The following is a 15,128-nucleotide window of genomic DNA, read 5'->3' as shown; positions in this document are numbered from 1 at the left end:
ATCAACCTCAGATTCTTATATGATCTATTTTAAAGTGCAATTCTTGTAAGGTGAAATTACTTTTTCCATGTGAGCATCCTGTTCTTTGAATGTACCTGAATGACTGAAATCACTAAGTGGCATTGTTCAGTTTATGTGTGAGCTGATGTTCTCATAACTATAAAGTGATAGGTCAAACATTTTGCAAGTTTTCAGTTACACAACAGTTTGGAAAACATCCACAGTTTGAAAAAAAAATATGTAACTTTAACTTGACACCACTTGCTTTTGGTTAAGCTCACTTGCAAACAGATGCAGTGTCTATGATTCCCAAATGAAGCAGCCTTTGTTTCTTTCAGGTGAACACTGGTGTTTCTCGTTTGAGCAATTAAAATCTGCAATCTCACCTAATATGATACATCAACACTGTTCTGGCTCACTCTCGTCACAATAAGATTCTTTTAGTTTTGCTTATTAAACATCAACATCTTTGCTCATCCTACAAATGGAGCAAACATGGTGTGTTTCATGTTGGCAAAATTTCTCTTCCAAATGAATGAGAGCTCAGTAAACATCTCACCTATACACTGAAGAGTGGAGTTTTGCCACTGTCCAACTTTATTCTTCAGCTCGCATTTGATAAGATTGGAGGTTCCTGCCTTTCTGACATATCCGACCAGGCAAGTGTAGCGAAAGGTGTCACTGATTTGGTGGCACTTCTCAGGTGGATCTTCGGTTAGAGGCCAGGGAGGGATCTTCGGGCACGGACAATGACTTTCGTCTGTAGGAATAAAAGAATAAATCACACACATGCATATATGTGTGTGTGTGTGTGTGTGTGTGTGTGTGTGTGTGTGTGTGTGTGTGTGTGTGTGTGTGTGTGTACGACTGTTTTATAATGGATGTGTTAACTTCAAAGTCCAACTTATTGACATTAACAATGTGCATGTGTGTGTTTTGTTTATGCATACAAGATATATAATGCAGAGCAGAAACTGTAACGTGCAAGAATTTAAAAATCCATCATAAAGTCAATTTTTTATTACTATTTTTCCACTATATTTCCAGCCATATAATTGTAGATGTCCGTATTGCAGAAATGACAAGATCACATCCTGTCAGAAAAATTTTCTCTATAGTTTAAAATATTTCTAAATGAAGGTTTGGATGACAATCATTTCTGAACTTTCTTTTAATTTTAATCGAGAGAGAATAGTGTATTTCCTCGGCAGAAAACCTATTTCAGCTGGTGCGAGTGATCATTGCGCTTACCGCCGGTGGAGAGCCGCACAGCGCCGAGGAAACAGACCATGATGAAGCCGGCAGAGAGGAGCGGGGAGGCCGGCTCCATCACTCAGCTCTCACCGCTTCTGCCCCGTTTTTCCCAGGTAAAGACGGCCCGGCACGAAACCCGCTCCTGTTCCCCCCCCACCCCCAGGTGCCCCCCTCAGTGGTGCTTTCGCTTTCTCTCACTCATCTACACCCACACCGCCCGCCCACTCTGACGTCACAGGCACGTGACCTGCTTCCATTTAGAACACTTCATTGAAACATTTAGGAACAAAAACACGAGCATTCTGAACTTCCAGTCAGATTCCCAGTGTACAATATAGCGGAAAAAAAAGAGAAAGAAAAAAAAAGAAAGAAAAGATAAATGTACAAAGACGACGAGTGACTAGAGAGTAATGTCAATTTCAGACATGAAAAATACAGCTAGAAGTAATTTAAATAACAACTAAAACAAAGAAACGGGAAAAAAAATAATGCTATCAATGTATGTACTGCAATATAAATTTTACTGAACCAAAAGTAAATTGCATTCACGTCAGAGAAAGACCTATCCAAATCAAACATGTAAAAAAGAATGTGACAGATGGAATTTTTAATGAAAGCCAGTTTCTTAGTCGGTCAACTTTTGATGTAAAATTAAATTAAATTAAATTAAATTAAATTAAATTAAATTAAATTAAATTAAATTAAATTGCGTAAATATGGAAAGTGCTCTAGAAATAAAGATTGATTGATTGATTGATTGATTGATTGATTGATTGATTGATTGATTGATTCAATTAAATTAAAGCGGGCAAGCGCCCGGGGCACAATCACTTCAGTACATGATCAGCTGGACGGTACGACATGGCTCCTGTGGTTTCCTGCGCCCCCTTGTGGGCACAGGGAAGAACAGTAAATCCAGTCATAGTATGGAACATGGGGCGCTTCATTATGAAATGTTATTTAACTTTTGTTTCCCTTCTTCTCTCAGAATCGATGTTAAAGCTGCAAACATTTAAATCATCTTAACACAATCGGAACATGCAGTATGAGTTAATGAATGCATCTGTTAACAAATATTCAAGCATTTCAATATGAACAGCTCTGGATTACAGACATGTGAAAATCATCCTGCATTCCTGTGGTTCCTTTTCTAAATCAAAATTTTTTTCCACCAGAAAAATGTCTGATAATTCCAGGATTCAAGGGTGTCATTCAGTTTTACTGGTTGGGCATCAACTTTTACTTTGTCGAGTACATCTTGTAAGAGAAATGTTGAGTCACTCTGTGGGTCCAATATTTCATATGTACTTCTCTTAGTGGGGCAGATAACTGCAATAATCGTTCACTTGTGGAAACAAGCACCAAAATTGGCACACATGCTTCTTGGGCATTGCTTTTTTGACAAAACCCGTTAGCCACCTAAAATTTCATGATGGTGGCCATTTTTCAAGATACAGTAACATTGCATTTTGCAATAAAATTGCATAAACCTATCCTATTTGAATGATTTTGGTGTCAAATCGTACATTTATCACTATGGCGATGGTATGTGGGTGAGGTGGGGGTGTTGTGGTGGTGGTGGTGGTGGTAGTGGCAGGGGGTGTTAACGGAGCGGATGCCATAGCACAGCCAGGGCACACTGGTGGTACCACTGCTGTGAAACTCAGGATGGGGTTTACTATCAGCTGAATAATTTGTTTGGTGTAGCTAAAAAAATGACTTTAGTGTCCAAATACTGTCGAACAAGCCCTGCATCAGTTAGCTAGTGTTGATTACATGTAGTTTAACATAGATGTTTAGTTAGCCAAGTCAAAGTCTCCCTTGCAAGTGCGTTGGGCGGCGCCTATCTCTGTTTCGTAACCCCAGGCCACACAGCTACTGTGAGTAGTGAAATCTACAGTGGGGGGTTAGACCTCTGGTAGCTCTGTGTGTTCAACCGCCTACCCCATTCTATATATGCCGAGCACCTGGCTAGAAGGCATCCGCTCCGTTAACACCCCACCACCACCACCACCACCACCACCACCACCACAACACCCCCCCCCCCAACAACCACCACCACCACCACCACCACAACACCCTCACCCCCCCCCCCCCCCCCCCCCCCCCCACCCCCCCCCCAACAACCACCGCCATGCACACACTGCATCAAGTCACGTCCAACTTGGAAGCCTTGTACAGAAAGATGCTGCACATACTAAGGTGGACCTCTAATTTAACAGAATATTAGGATTCTGGGACTGATATATGGTACAAGGAAGCCTGTGAGTAAGTCCATGGGTCCAAATTTGGATTCTATATAGTGATAAATGTACGATTTGACACCAAAATCAATCAAATAGGATAGGTTTATCCAATTTTATTGCAAAATGCAATGTTACTGTATATTAAATGGTGGCCATCTTGAAAAATGGCCGCCATCATAAAATTTTAGGTGGCTGACGGGTTTTGTCAAAAAAGCAATGCCCAAGGAGCATGTGTGCCAATTTTGGTGCTTGTTTCCACAAGTGAACGATTCTCCTGTAATTTGCAGTTATCTGCCCCACTATCTGTGGAGACACAAAGACTGGGGCAACACTTGAGTTAGCGGAAGCACTTGGCGTCGCTGCATGGGACATGACTGTGTGTGTTTCCTGGCTTGTATGATCTTCTGTTGAAGTGGAGCTATTTATTGTTGTTTCCGCAGCCCTTTGTTTCCTGTCACCATGTAAGCAGGCTGGGTGTCGACGGCTGCAGGTGTTGCATGTGTGTCGCTAGGGCTGTCACTTTAGTGCATTAATTAGATTAATTAAATACACTGCAAATTAGTGCACTAAAAAAAATAATCTATGATTAATTATAGCACACTTGAGTGGCAGTTCAATGTGAATGGAGCTGTTGTCTTATTTAGAGGCATGTTATACTTGTAGCATTCATTCTGAATTGCTGTATTAAGTTAGTTTTAGTACTCATTTTGAATTTAGTTTGCTTCAGTGGCTATTTGAGACTCAGCCTTAATCTATTTCACAATTTTTTATCTATATTTGTACTGCATTTTTGAATAGTGCGCCAGGTCGAATTGGTTTGCTGGGATGTACTTAAACTTTTTCTTCTTCTGAATTTCTTTTCTGAAACACACTGAAAGTGTTATTTAAGTTGCCTGATTGGGCTTAGGATTTATTTTGGACAAGACGTCCTGACTTAGCTTTCATTCATCATCAACAAAAATGTGGATTTCAAATCTTCCCTTCTTGGTGTATTCATTTGATGAGTCCTGCACTACAATTCTGCAACGTCCCTGAATTTGAATTCTTCACTTGGGGATCTAAAGCAGATATGAGATTAAAATGTGATTAATTAGATTAATTAATTACAAATCCTGTAATTAATTAGATTAATTTTTTTGATCGCATGACAGCACTATGTGTCGCCTCTTGCAGTCTTTGCTCATGTGACCCCTTCTCAGGCATCCAAAGCAGAGCTGATTGTTAATTGTTCTTTTAAAACTTGTATTTTGTATTATTTTCCATTAACATAATACAGCTATAGGTACATATCCATTAAATGTATGAACATTTAACAACAACACTCCCTTCCCCTGAGAGCAATTCACTTTAATGAGATCATCCAAATGAGGAGGAAACAGACAGCTATACTTACTTTTTCCTAATTTACACACTTCAAAACTAAGTCTGCCCCCAAGTCACTGCCACCCAAACTGTACATTATTTATCTTTTTTGCAAACATTATGTGTGCTCCATGTCAACCACCTGATCTTTCCCATTGACAGGGAAAAGGAGCTTTAACAGAACACCTACATTTGTAAAACTTTACTAAATAAGTGCTGCTGCTTCCAGACTGACAGTTACCTTCACTGAATACGATGACAGCAAACCTGAATGGATAAACGGAACTTAAAACAACTGTCCTGACAGCTTTAGAGAGGGCAGCACAATAAATAGATAAGAATTATTTTCGCAAAGTTTTGATTATAGATAAATTAAATGTCATGCTTTTCTCTCAAAGTGCTTCCTTTTATTTAAATCAAAATATCATCAAATTTGCCTGTTCTTAGGGCCCCTCTGCATCTTGCATATGCCTAGCACCAGCCCTGCTGCAATGTTATATAACATGACGAGTCACAATACACTGATAGAGCACAAACGTCCCATGATGAATAATCAACTAGACGATGGCCATGCTGTCTGTTCGTGTAAATATGTTCACTGAACATGCTGCTATGTTACAGTTTCCAGGTGTGCTGCTGTTCATTTACACATATGAAGAGCTACATTTTCCCCCGTATGTTAAATAGTAACTCAAATATGGGTCAATGTACGACAAAGTATTCTGTTGTTGTCCGGCACAAATCCCCGCCGTGCAAGTTTTACTTGAAATCCATGTATAGAGGTGTGTATAGAGGTGGAACAAGATAGTCAGGGTTTAATGGATCTTTAAATAGATTGAAGAAATGGAGTGAAGTTATTTTCTGTCCAAAAAAAAATGTGTGTGTGTGTGTGTGTGTGTATATATATATATATATATATATATATATATATATATATATATACATATATATATATATATATATATATATATATATATATATATATATATATATTTCTTAGTTTGTCGATCTGCCTTCTCTTTGAACCATACAGCCTCCCACCGCTGGGGGCGCCAGAGCGCCAGGTGGCGGAAGTTGCTGTTGACGCTCAGTGTTGTTGTCGTGCTTCCACTTCCGCCCGAAAAGCAGGTAAATCAATGTGCTGCTGAGAATGTTAAAACTCGTATTTTGCAGTGTTTCTTTCGCTAAATGCAAGCATGTAAAGCAGCAGTGGGCTGGAAACAAGCCACGTTAATTCAGTTTGTGTTTTAAAATACACTGAACGTGGAGGAAAACTGTTTAGCAGCCGCATTAGCATTAGCTCACATTAGTTAGCTTGTTTCCCTCGGTGTGTCGGTTTTATCTTAGATATAAACAAACAAATTATGAAACTGCAACATGTGACGTATAACAACAATGAAGCAAAGTATTTTTGATTGATTGTAATCAGTTTGCAAGTATGTGCCCTTTGAGTTGAGACGTAATTCTCGACGCCAGTCTGTTGATTGGGAATTAAATCGTTTAATTGTAGTAGTTGTAGTTGTAGTAGAATTAAAAGTTTTTTGTGTGTGTGTGTGTGTGTGTGTGTGTGTGTGTGCGTGTGCCGGAAAGCGATGTCGCTGTACGATGACCTCGGTGTGGGTGCCAGCGACACCAAAACTGAAGGCTGGTCCAAGAACTTCAAGCTGCTCCAGTCCCAGCTGAAGGTGAAGAAAGCGGCTCTGACCCAGGCAAAGGTACGTGTGTGTCTTTTTTTGTATTGAAGTGGAGATCATTGGTTCTCTAGGCTGACATTGTAATACTCATTCGGCACAAATTGTTGGAAAACGTATCATCCCTCATTCCTTCTGTGGTTACACGTTTAGTTTGGCTGGATTCTTAGATGCGGTAGTGATTTTGGAGGATATTTAATCCCAGTAATGCGCGATTGAGTCAAGATAACATCATATTCCCGTGTGCCTAATATCCAAACACAAGTATTTCTCAAGTTCTACCCTCAGGCAATTGCAAATGTTGGCTTAAGTAATCAAAAAGCACAGTGTGATGTGTTGTCAGTGAAATATTCCCAACATGTAACATAATGCAATAAACTGTTTGTTAGTTTGGATTTTAAGGCGTAATTGCAACAGATTCCAAGGAATAGTAGTAGAAACTTGAAAATGCTAGATTTTGACAAAAAAAAAGACCAGAAGGACTGAATACATCTGGAAAGCTTGTCTCTCTTTCACTCTATAAAGCTTTTAAAGTTTTGCCTCCTGCCTTTAAGAACTGTTGTTGGGGACTGGTGCTTTAGAAAAGTTAAAATTTGTGTGTTGAATTAATTTCCCTCTGAAAGTATTTAATTCAGGTGTAAAGTTTATTTTCACTCTTTCATGCATAAAGTGATATATTATCACTTTCAGGTATAGTTTGTAAATTCTTAACATTAAGTCTACCTTAATGACAAAATTTGTACCTATTGTGCTCTGAATGATCGCCACTTTGTTGAAAAATCCTTAATGCATGCACAGCATTGCACGCATCAAACTTATAAAGGCTGCCCGTGTGATCACGATCGCTTTAAAAGTGTTTAAAATGTCACAAGTGCTCAAGTCACGGATAGAAGGTGTTACAGTGTAACCAGTACACTACATTAACATTTGTTCTGCTGGAAACTGACATTGAAAAGTATGCTTAAAGCCACTGTGACACTGATATGGAATATTTTGACTTCAAATTCCCTGAGACACCATGTGAAGGGCACAACCCCTTGACTTGACTTGACTTGACTAACACCTGGTTTGTGTGTGTGTGTGTGTGTAGACCCAGCGGATGAAACAGACCACTGTTCTGGCACCTGTCATTGATCTGAAAAGAGGAAGTTCCAGTGATGACCGGCAGATCACCGACACGCCGCCACACGCTGCCGCTGGCCTCAAGGTTTGCCTCGCTGCGTTGTTTGTTCGGTCGCCGGGACTTTTTGTCGACGGCGGTCTTGTCTGAGCCATTTCTTGGTCCGCCTGTTGTAGGATGCAGTTCCCAGTGGCTTCTCCTCCGGCGACGTGCTCATCCCGCTGGCAGATGAGTACGACCCCATGTTCCCCAACGACTACGAGAAGGTCGTGAAGCGTCACAGAGAAGAGCGGCAGCGGCAGAGAGAGCAGGAGCGGCAGAAGGAGATCGAAGAGAGGGAAAAGTACGACTGAACTTCCTGTTGAGTCTGAAGATAAAACTTCAGGAGCTCTTTCATTTGAGTTAAAAAAAACAAACAAAAAACACACAAAACCAAACAGTTAAAATCCTGAACTGTGTTGTTTCACAGGAAAAGGAAAGAAAGGCATGAAGGTGGAGCTCCGAGTGGTTTCTCCCGGTTCCCGGCAGCAGAGGGCGACTCGGATGAGGAGGAGGATTATGAGAAGGAGCGAAGGAAGCGGAGTGAGTCGACGGAGATTCTGTTCAACCATTTAAAAAAAAAAAAAGATTCTATATAGAAACAAATATGACAAGGTGGCAAAAACCATGAGCTGTTTTCTTTTGGATTCACAAACTTTACATAGGTCTAATAAATCAAAAAAATTATGTTTTTCTAACTCTCTCAATGTTCCTCTCTCTGCTCCAGGTATGGGAGGAGCAGCCATCGCGCCACCTTCGTCACTCGTGGACAGAGATGGTATGTGTGTGACGCTCCATCAGAATGATGATTCCTGATCACTCTAGAACAATCTGCCTGAGCTGTTTTAGTGCTCACAGATCACTAGATGTACACTCAATTCAAACTCCCATTGACCCGAAAATAACACATTTAGAAGTTCTATATTCTCATCAAACAATGTCAGAGAGATGCTGTACAGCGTCTTCTTCACATGGATTTTTGTTGACTGTAGTTAATTGCATGCCTCTCACACATGTTCTTGCATCGGTGATCAACTTATTAATGGTTAAAAACCTGTTAAACATCCGAACAAGGTGAGAGGTGTTAAACCTGTTAAACAAACAGGAATCAAACTTTATTTGTAGAGCACTTTTCAGATTAAAAAATAAGCACAAAGTGCTTTACAGCTTATAAAACATAGAACGACATAAAAAAAGCAGCCTGTCCCTCCCACCACCAATAAAACACATAATACAGTGTAACATCTTTCTTTTAAAATGTGCAGAAACTTTTTTTAGGTTTCAGTTTAGCACGTCAGACATGAAGGCTAAAAATTAGCCAGCAGGGGGCAGCAGAGACCCTCCTATCTATCAAGAGTATAAATTCCCTGTTAAAATAGCCACGCTTGATTATAGGTTTTCTTTTATTTAGGCAGTAAATGGAGCTGAAGATCACACCACAATTCTAAATGTCAATATCCTGTTATTGTGTTTTGTTTTTCTCATTTCGTTCTGTGTAGGCTCCTCTTCATATTCCTACGAGGATGAAGGTCGTCCTTCTCGAGGCTCCAAGGCTGCCATCCCTCCGCCGATGTACGAGGACTCCGACCGGCCCCGTTCTCCTCCCGGCCCCACCAGCTCCTTCCTGGCCAACATGGGGTGAGCGAGCCGCAAGCTGTTTGTACACGGCATCAATATGTCGCTTCACTTCACGCACCCCTCCCCCCACAGAGGCACGGTGGCCCACAAAATCATGCAGAAGTATGGTTTCAAGGAGGGCCAGGGCCTGGGGAAGCACGAGCAGGGTCTGAGCACGGCGCTGTCGGTGGAGAAGACCAGCAAGAGAGGCGGGAAGATCATCATCGGAGACGCGGCGGAGAAGCGTGAGTCCTCCTGCCGTCGGCCTCGCTCGCTGCTTGTTTCGGATTTTCAACCGTCTTTACCTGTGTGTGTGTGTGTGTGTGTGTGTGCGTGTGTGTGTGTGTGTGCGACCGAGCAGCAGGCTCAAGCCAGTCCGGCGTTGCTGAGGCTCCAGGCGGAGGCTTTCCAGGTTGGCCTCCATTCTTGTTTCTTCTCCTCCTCTCTGCTTCATGTTGTTCTTCCAGTGTGGTTTTTCATTTTCTTTTGAAGAATCTACATGAAGAGATGTAAAGAGATTTCTTCATTTCCATAAAATAGGCAAACCAGCATGCGCCTTTGTTTTTTATTTGCATATTTCATGGTCACATCAGGTTCCCGTCCTTGATATTTTCAATTTTAATCACATGAGTACTAAATAAGACAGCGTGACTGGGATTGATTTGACTTTGCAGCTTATAATTGTTTTCTTTACCAGTTAATCCTCAAACTTTTTTGAATTAAGTCATGTCCTCTTCACTTTCACTGTTTTTTTAAACCAAGTCTCTGGTTCTTGATTAAAGTTCTGACCCATTTTCCAGTGACGTTAGAGTGCATGAGTTAAAAGACACTATTGTATCAGTTACCAAATAAAACTGAACTTCTCCCATATAATTTCACATTCATTATGCCAGACGATCAATTCTCCAATCTGTTAAAACTTGACAAAGAAAAAAAAAAAGAAAAGGCAGATAATGATTGGTGTGTTTTCCGGCAGCCGACCCCTCCAAGAAGTCAGAGATGAACCCGCTCACAGAGATCCTGAAAAACCCCACCAAAGTGGTCCTCCTGAGGGTAAGTGTGTGATCTGGTGCTGAAACACCTTAATGTAAATATAGATGCTGTGAAGTTCAATAACATGGTGACCGTTTCTGCTTCATCTCGGCCATTTCAGGCAAGTTATGTTTGACAGTGACGTTTCTCTTCTGCAGAACATGGTCGGCCGAGGAGAGGTGGACGAGGACCTGGAAGGAGAGACGAAAGAAGAGTGCGAGAAATACGGGAAAGTGGTTAAATGCGTCATCTTCGAGGTGAGAAACGTCCCGTCTCGGCCGGACTGAAGCTGCTGCGACTGAGCAGGATGGATAAACGGCGTTCTTCTCTCTCAGATCGCCGATGTGCTGGACGATGAAGCAGTCAGGATATTCCTGGAGTTCGAGCGGGTGGAGTCGGCCATCAAAGGTCAGCTTCATCTCCTGACCTTCACATCTTTGGAGAACTTTTATAGAACCGTATCAAAAGTGAAAATGAACGAAGATTCTTTGTTAAAGTAGGATAAAAGTCGCAGGAACTCAGACAACACGACCTCTGTTGACTCTAACATTGACACATCTCAGTCTGAGGCGTTCAAGAAGACAGTTTCACACGAAAGCCTCCTCGTCTGTGTGCCAGATCGGCCCGACTCGCTCGCTCTGCGGTTGTGTAACTGCTCCAATAATGCGGGTGAAAGTGTGTCCCAGTCTAAATGAGGCGGCCCAGATCAGGAACCAGGTGAGACCGGGCTCCCCGCGGAGTTACATCACCCAGAGCCCGGCGGCCCGGCCGTCTCCCCGCGGCGGAACCGCTCCGCGAAAGCAGGGCAAGCGCCCGCGGCATCATGGGGGATCGTCTTCCAGTGACACTTGGCACGGCCGCTTCCTCCGATGGGGAAATATTAATGGCTGATAGGCTGAAGGTCCTGTGCTGCCCTCCAATCAGAGGTCACGACGAGGCGCTGTGAATACCAGCTGGAGCTCGGTGGAAAACTGATTTTAAAAACCAGAAGTTGTTTCTCGAAGCGGTTTGTTGTGACCCGGTTTTGACCGTTTTCCTCCAAACTGCAGCGTCACTGGAGTCTGTCTGGGAATCCAGTCCGAGCCGGGCGGTCAACTCGGGGACGCATTGAAGTTATGACGCTTTTAACGCAAACACAAATCCTGAATACGAGCACGATCTAAATAAACGCCTGACGATAAATTTAAAACCGCTCCTCTGACATTCGAGGAATTTACAGTCTTTTTTTTCCTCTCAGTTTCCAAGAATGATCCTAAAAACAGGACAGATTTTCTCAGAAGGGACTTTTATGACTCCAAACATCAGCTATGGTATATTTTCCACAGACTGTCTCGTTCCCACGGAGAACATCCACATCCTGACTTCGTTCACTTTGTGTTTCTGTGTCTCGTCCGGAAAACTGATGCAACGTTGCAGCCGCGGTCTGACTCCAGCCGCGAGTCGGACACAAGGCGTTCGGTCCTCTCAGTAATCATTGACAGAGGATGTTCAGAAGCGTTTGTGCAGCACTCCGCCTCAGGGCTTTCTGGGAAACGGTGAAAAATGGACAGATTCTTGAAAACAGCGGGTTTATAATAATGTATTTAAAAATCAAGTATGGCGAAGCACAGGTGAATGGAAACAAGAGCAGAGGCATTCATAAGTAAATGAAGCTATGGAAAACGCATCGTTTTTTTGAGTTTCATCGTTTCAGGAAAGTTTCCGCTTTGTTCTGATGTTGGCCTCTCTCTCTCTCTCTCTCTCTCTCTCCTCTGCAGCCGTGGTGGATCTGAACGGGCGGTACTTCGGCGGGCGCGTTGTCAAGGCCTGCTTCTACAATCTAGACAAGTTTCGGATCCTGGACCTGGGCGAGCAGGTCTGATGCTCCTCAGACTCTTTCATCATTTGTACATACTTTTTCTTTCTTTTTTTTTTTTTTACATTTCCTCAACAAAGTGTCTGTAGACGAAGCCTTGCTGTAGACTTTTGTTTTCTGTTCTAAAACACCTTCATGTGAAGATAAAATAAAGTGTATTAAGATCTCACTTTTTCGTGTGAATTTTCATTTTTGTGAATCTTGTGACGCAGCAACTCCCGAAATCCAAGAAGTCTTTTTTTCTATTTTCCTCTACATTTCCTGACATAACGCCGGTTCTCTGGCGGCGCTCTGCGTCCCCCAGGGTGCGCCGGGCTTAACTTAGCGCTGCAGGATGACGGGGGGGGGGGGGACTGGGACGGCGAGCGCAGCCCCAGCCTCATTCAGAACTTACGTAAGTGAGCCAGAAAGACCCAGGAGGCACCAGAGAGGAGCGTCCCGCCGGAGCGCCTTCAAATCAGATCAGGAAGAAAAATGGAAACAAGACGAGAGACTGAAGTCATTCATTCATGCTGCCTTGCTTCAGAGGTCAAGGAAACAGGAGTTAACAAGCACATCGGTAAAAATAGACGTTCGAGTCGTGGAAAGATGAGACGCCTGCTGAGGATGAGTGGCATCAACAACAAGCTGGATTCATGTTTGTGAAAATAAGAAGCACAGTTTCTTCAGAATAAATGTCAAAGTTCTCAGCGAAATGCTGCGCGGCCAGGCGTCCTTGAGGAGCGGAGGACGGGACCGGACCGTCGCTGACTGTTTGTCCGGTAACCGATTAATCCTCGACCTGCATACCACAAGGTGTGACTCGCAGGAAGGTCAAAGAGGACGTGCAACATGTACATTAATGTGGTTAAAGGGTGAGCGTTTACAAACGCATGGATGAGCTGGATGGTGTGGAATCGTGTTTCTCCTCGACGTGTTGGACGTGTTGGACGTGTCGTCTCCAAGTCCCGGTCTTCCCAGCGTCCCGCAACGGACTTTTGACCCTCCATTCGGACACTTTTCTACCAGATGTAACATTACTACTGCGGCGGTTTGAGCCACAGTGGCGCGATTGTTGCATCAGGATCTCGCAGGACGGCCTTCACTGAGTCATGGCCGCTCGTGACCATGAGGCCGGTTTACTGCGTTTCCCTGCTTGGACCATTTAGCAGTCCGGAGACTCGAACAAAAGCAGCGTTCAGGAGATGCTCTGACCCAGATATCGCTGTTTGACCCGTTCAGATCAGTCCGATCTCCATTTTCGCAGCGAAAAGGAAATGATTCTGTTCACCTGTCGGTGGTCTTAATGTTTTGGCTGTGCTACTTCTGGACTGGACGGTTTCATTAAAGACCGAAAACTTAATCAAGTGTTGTTCTTCATAAACATTGCAGTAATTACCGCTTGAGCCTGGGCCCCAGATGGACCAGCCTCTTTTCTTCTGGACGCTCCGTTCGTCCTCCTGAGAGAAAACACTCGCTCTCTGGACGCCGTGTTCAGCAAGTCAGGCAGCAAGTCCAAGACAGGGGAAAAACCCGCCACTTATAAAACCCCTTAAAGTGTGTCTGTAGCCGTATAAATGTTATCTTTGTTTACATGAGCAAGTGTTGGTTTTTGCTTTCACAATGACAGTTTCTCCATCCGAGTTCCTTCACCTGAAACTGACCAAATCATCACCTGACCTCATTCAGTCGTCCCGTCTGTCCATCCTTTCAGTTTCAATCTTGAAAATAAAACAATAAAAAAAAAAAAAAAAAAAAACTGTTCTGGTTTTCTGCTGAGATTAGAATTCTCGTGTCCGCTTGGTGGAGGGTTGAGTTTTGGGTGAAGGGTTGGGAAAAGTTCAGCGGCGATGTGCGATATCGCCGGTCTTATCAGGTCCAAATGAAACCACAGCGGGTATCGCTGATGCCGATATTCTACCTGGAAATAGTGCACATAGTTTGAACGCAGGCCTTTGTGGAGTTTGCATGTTCTCTGCGAACTGCGAGTTTCCCCCCCATGGCCCAGTGACGCTCATTCCCAGAACGGTTAATGTGTGAATTGTGGGGGATTTTAGCTAAAGAAACAGTTTCTGTTTGACTTCTTTCTGTTCTGAATAATACGCAGCTACTCTACATATTCCTATTTCATCTTCTTCCCAGTGTAAAAATTGCGGGTTCAAGCTTTTGAATACGTTCCTACACTTTTTACGATTTCTATATTTTTCCAAAGCCAGTGGTTCACAGCTGAGTTCAGTTCCAGAGAGTAAACAGAGAGGGGCCGGTGGCGGAGCAGTTCGCCGTGTCCTCAGCGCGTCACACTCCGGCTGCCAGAAAGCTTTTAGGGACTGATATTTTATAGCATGTTTACTGCCGAGCGATGAACTCCTCATCTGTTCTGCGGCTCAGGACAACGCTGCAAATAAAGCAGAGAGATGTAATCAGCATGTGGGGTCTTGATTCATACTGAAACACTCAGATTGGGTCAATAACAGGAACACCAAGTCTTTATACTCTGCAGTCCTATTTTTAGAACTCCTTCAGAAGTTAGAGGAGAGCGAATTAAACCAAGAGCTTTATTTAAGTGTTTCTCCTTCAACGGCTTCGCTTCACGGCTCTCCAGGTGGGACGCATCACTGAAATCAAGCTGACCTCCGTCTGACTCTCTGGATTGCAGACATTCTGTATTTCACCGGTTTATCCAATAAATTCAACAATATATGGGGACATTTCTTTCTCTTTGCTGAAAGGAGTACGTTCCCTCAGTGGCCTACATATTTTTCTTTCTCTTTCATTTGCTGTTGTCTGTTTTACTGAGATTATAACCCACTGACTAAATAAATCTTTTCAAATTGTGTCTGTGTTTGAAGATAGTCTGCCCCCTCCCCCCCCAAAAAAAAAGGAAAAAAAATAAGAAAAACTCTGAGGAATTCTTGGCACATTATTAGATATAT

The 15,128-nt window shown here is 43.0% G+C and overlaps 2 protein-coding genes across 10 annotated transcripts in view; one reads left to right on the top strand and one right to left on the bottom strand.

Moving 5' to 3' along the window:
• Positions 1-1,409, bottom strand: part of il15ra (interleukin 15 receptor subunit alpha) — a 31,645-nt gene extending 30,236 nt beyond the window's left edge. For all 8 annotated transcript variants that reach the window (XM_030113329.1, XM_030113326.1, XM_030113327.1 and 5 more), the window contains exons 1-2: positions 1,252-1,409; positions 560-760 (exon numbers count right to left, since the gene is read on the bottom strand). In XM_030113329.1, the coding sequence (XP_029969189.1) occupies positions 560-760; positions 1,252-1,330 (280 nt within the window). In that variant the 5' untranslated portion in view covers positions 1,331-1,409. The remainder of the gene's footprint in view (positions 1-559; positions 761-1,251) is intronic.
• rbm17 (RNA binding motif protein 17) lies at positions 1,233-12,385 on the top strand. Of its 2 annotated transcripts, XM_030113324.1 has the most exons (14): positions 1,233-1,367; positions 5,896-5,990; positions 6,453-6,577; positions 7,644-7,760; positions 7,850-8,016; positions 8,143-8,255; positions 8,440-8,490; positions 9,212-9,350; positions 9,423-9,574; positions 9,691-9,741; positions 10,306-10,382; positions 10,520-10,618; positions 10,697-10,769; positions 12,119-12,385. In XM_030113324.1, exons 3-14 carry the CDS (start codon positions 6,455-6,457, stop codon positions 12,220-12,222), a joined length of 1,266 nt encoding a protein of 421 aa, XP_029969184.1. In that variant the 5' UTR covers positions 1,233-1,367; positions 5,896-5,990; positions 6,453-6,454; the 3' UTR covers positions 12,223-12,385. The 2 variants fall into 2 exon arrangements, with proteins under 2 accessions (XP_029969184.1, XP_029969185.1); XM_030113325.1 differs by lacking the exon at positions 9,691-9,741.
• The last annotated feature ends 2,743 nt before the right edge of the window (positions 12,386-15,128 follow it).

This window comes from Salarias fasciatus, chromosome 17 (assembly GCF_902148845.1).
Source record: "Salarias fasciatus chromosome 17, fSalaFa1.1, whole genome shotgun sequence".
Taxonomy (NCBI): domain Eukaryota; kingdom Metazoa; phylum Chordata; class Actinopteri; order Blenniiformes; family Blenniidae; genus Salarias; species Salarias fasciatus.
Note: the sequence above shows the minus strand (reverse complement) of the source record. Positions and strands in the feature narration are given on the sequence as shown.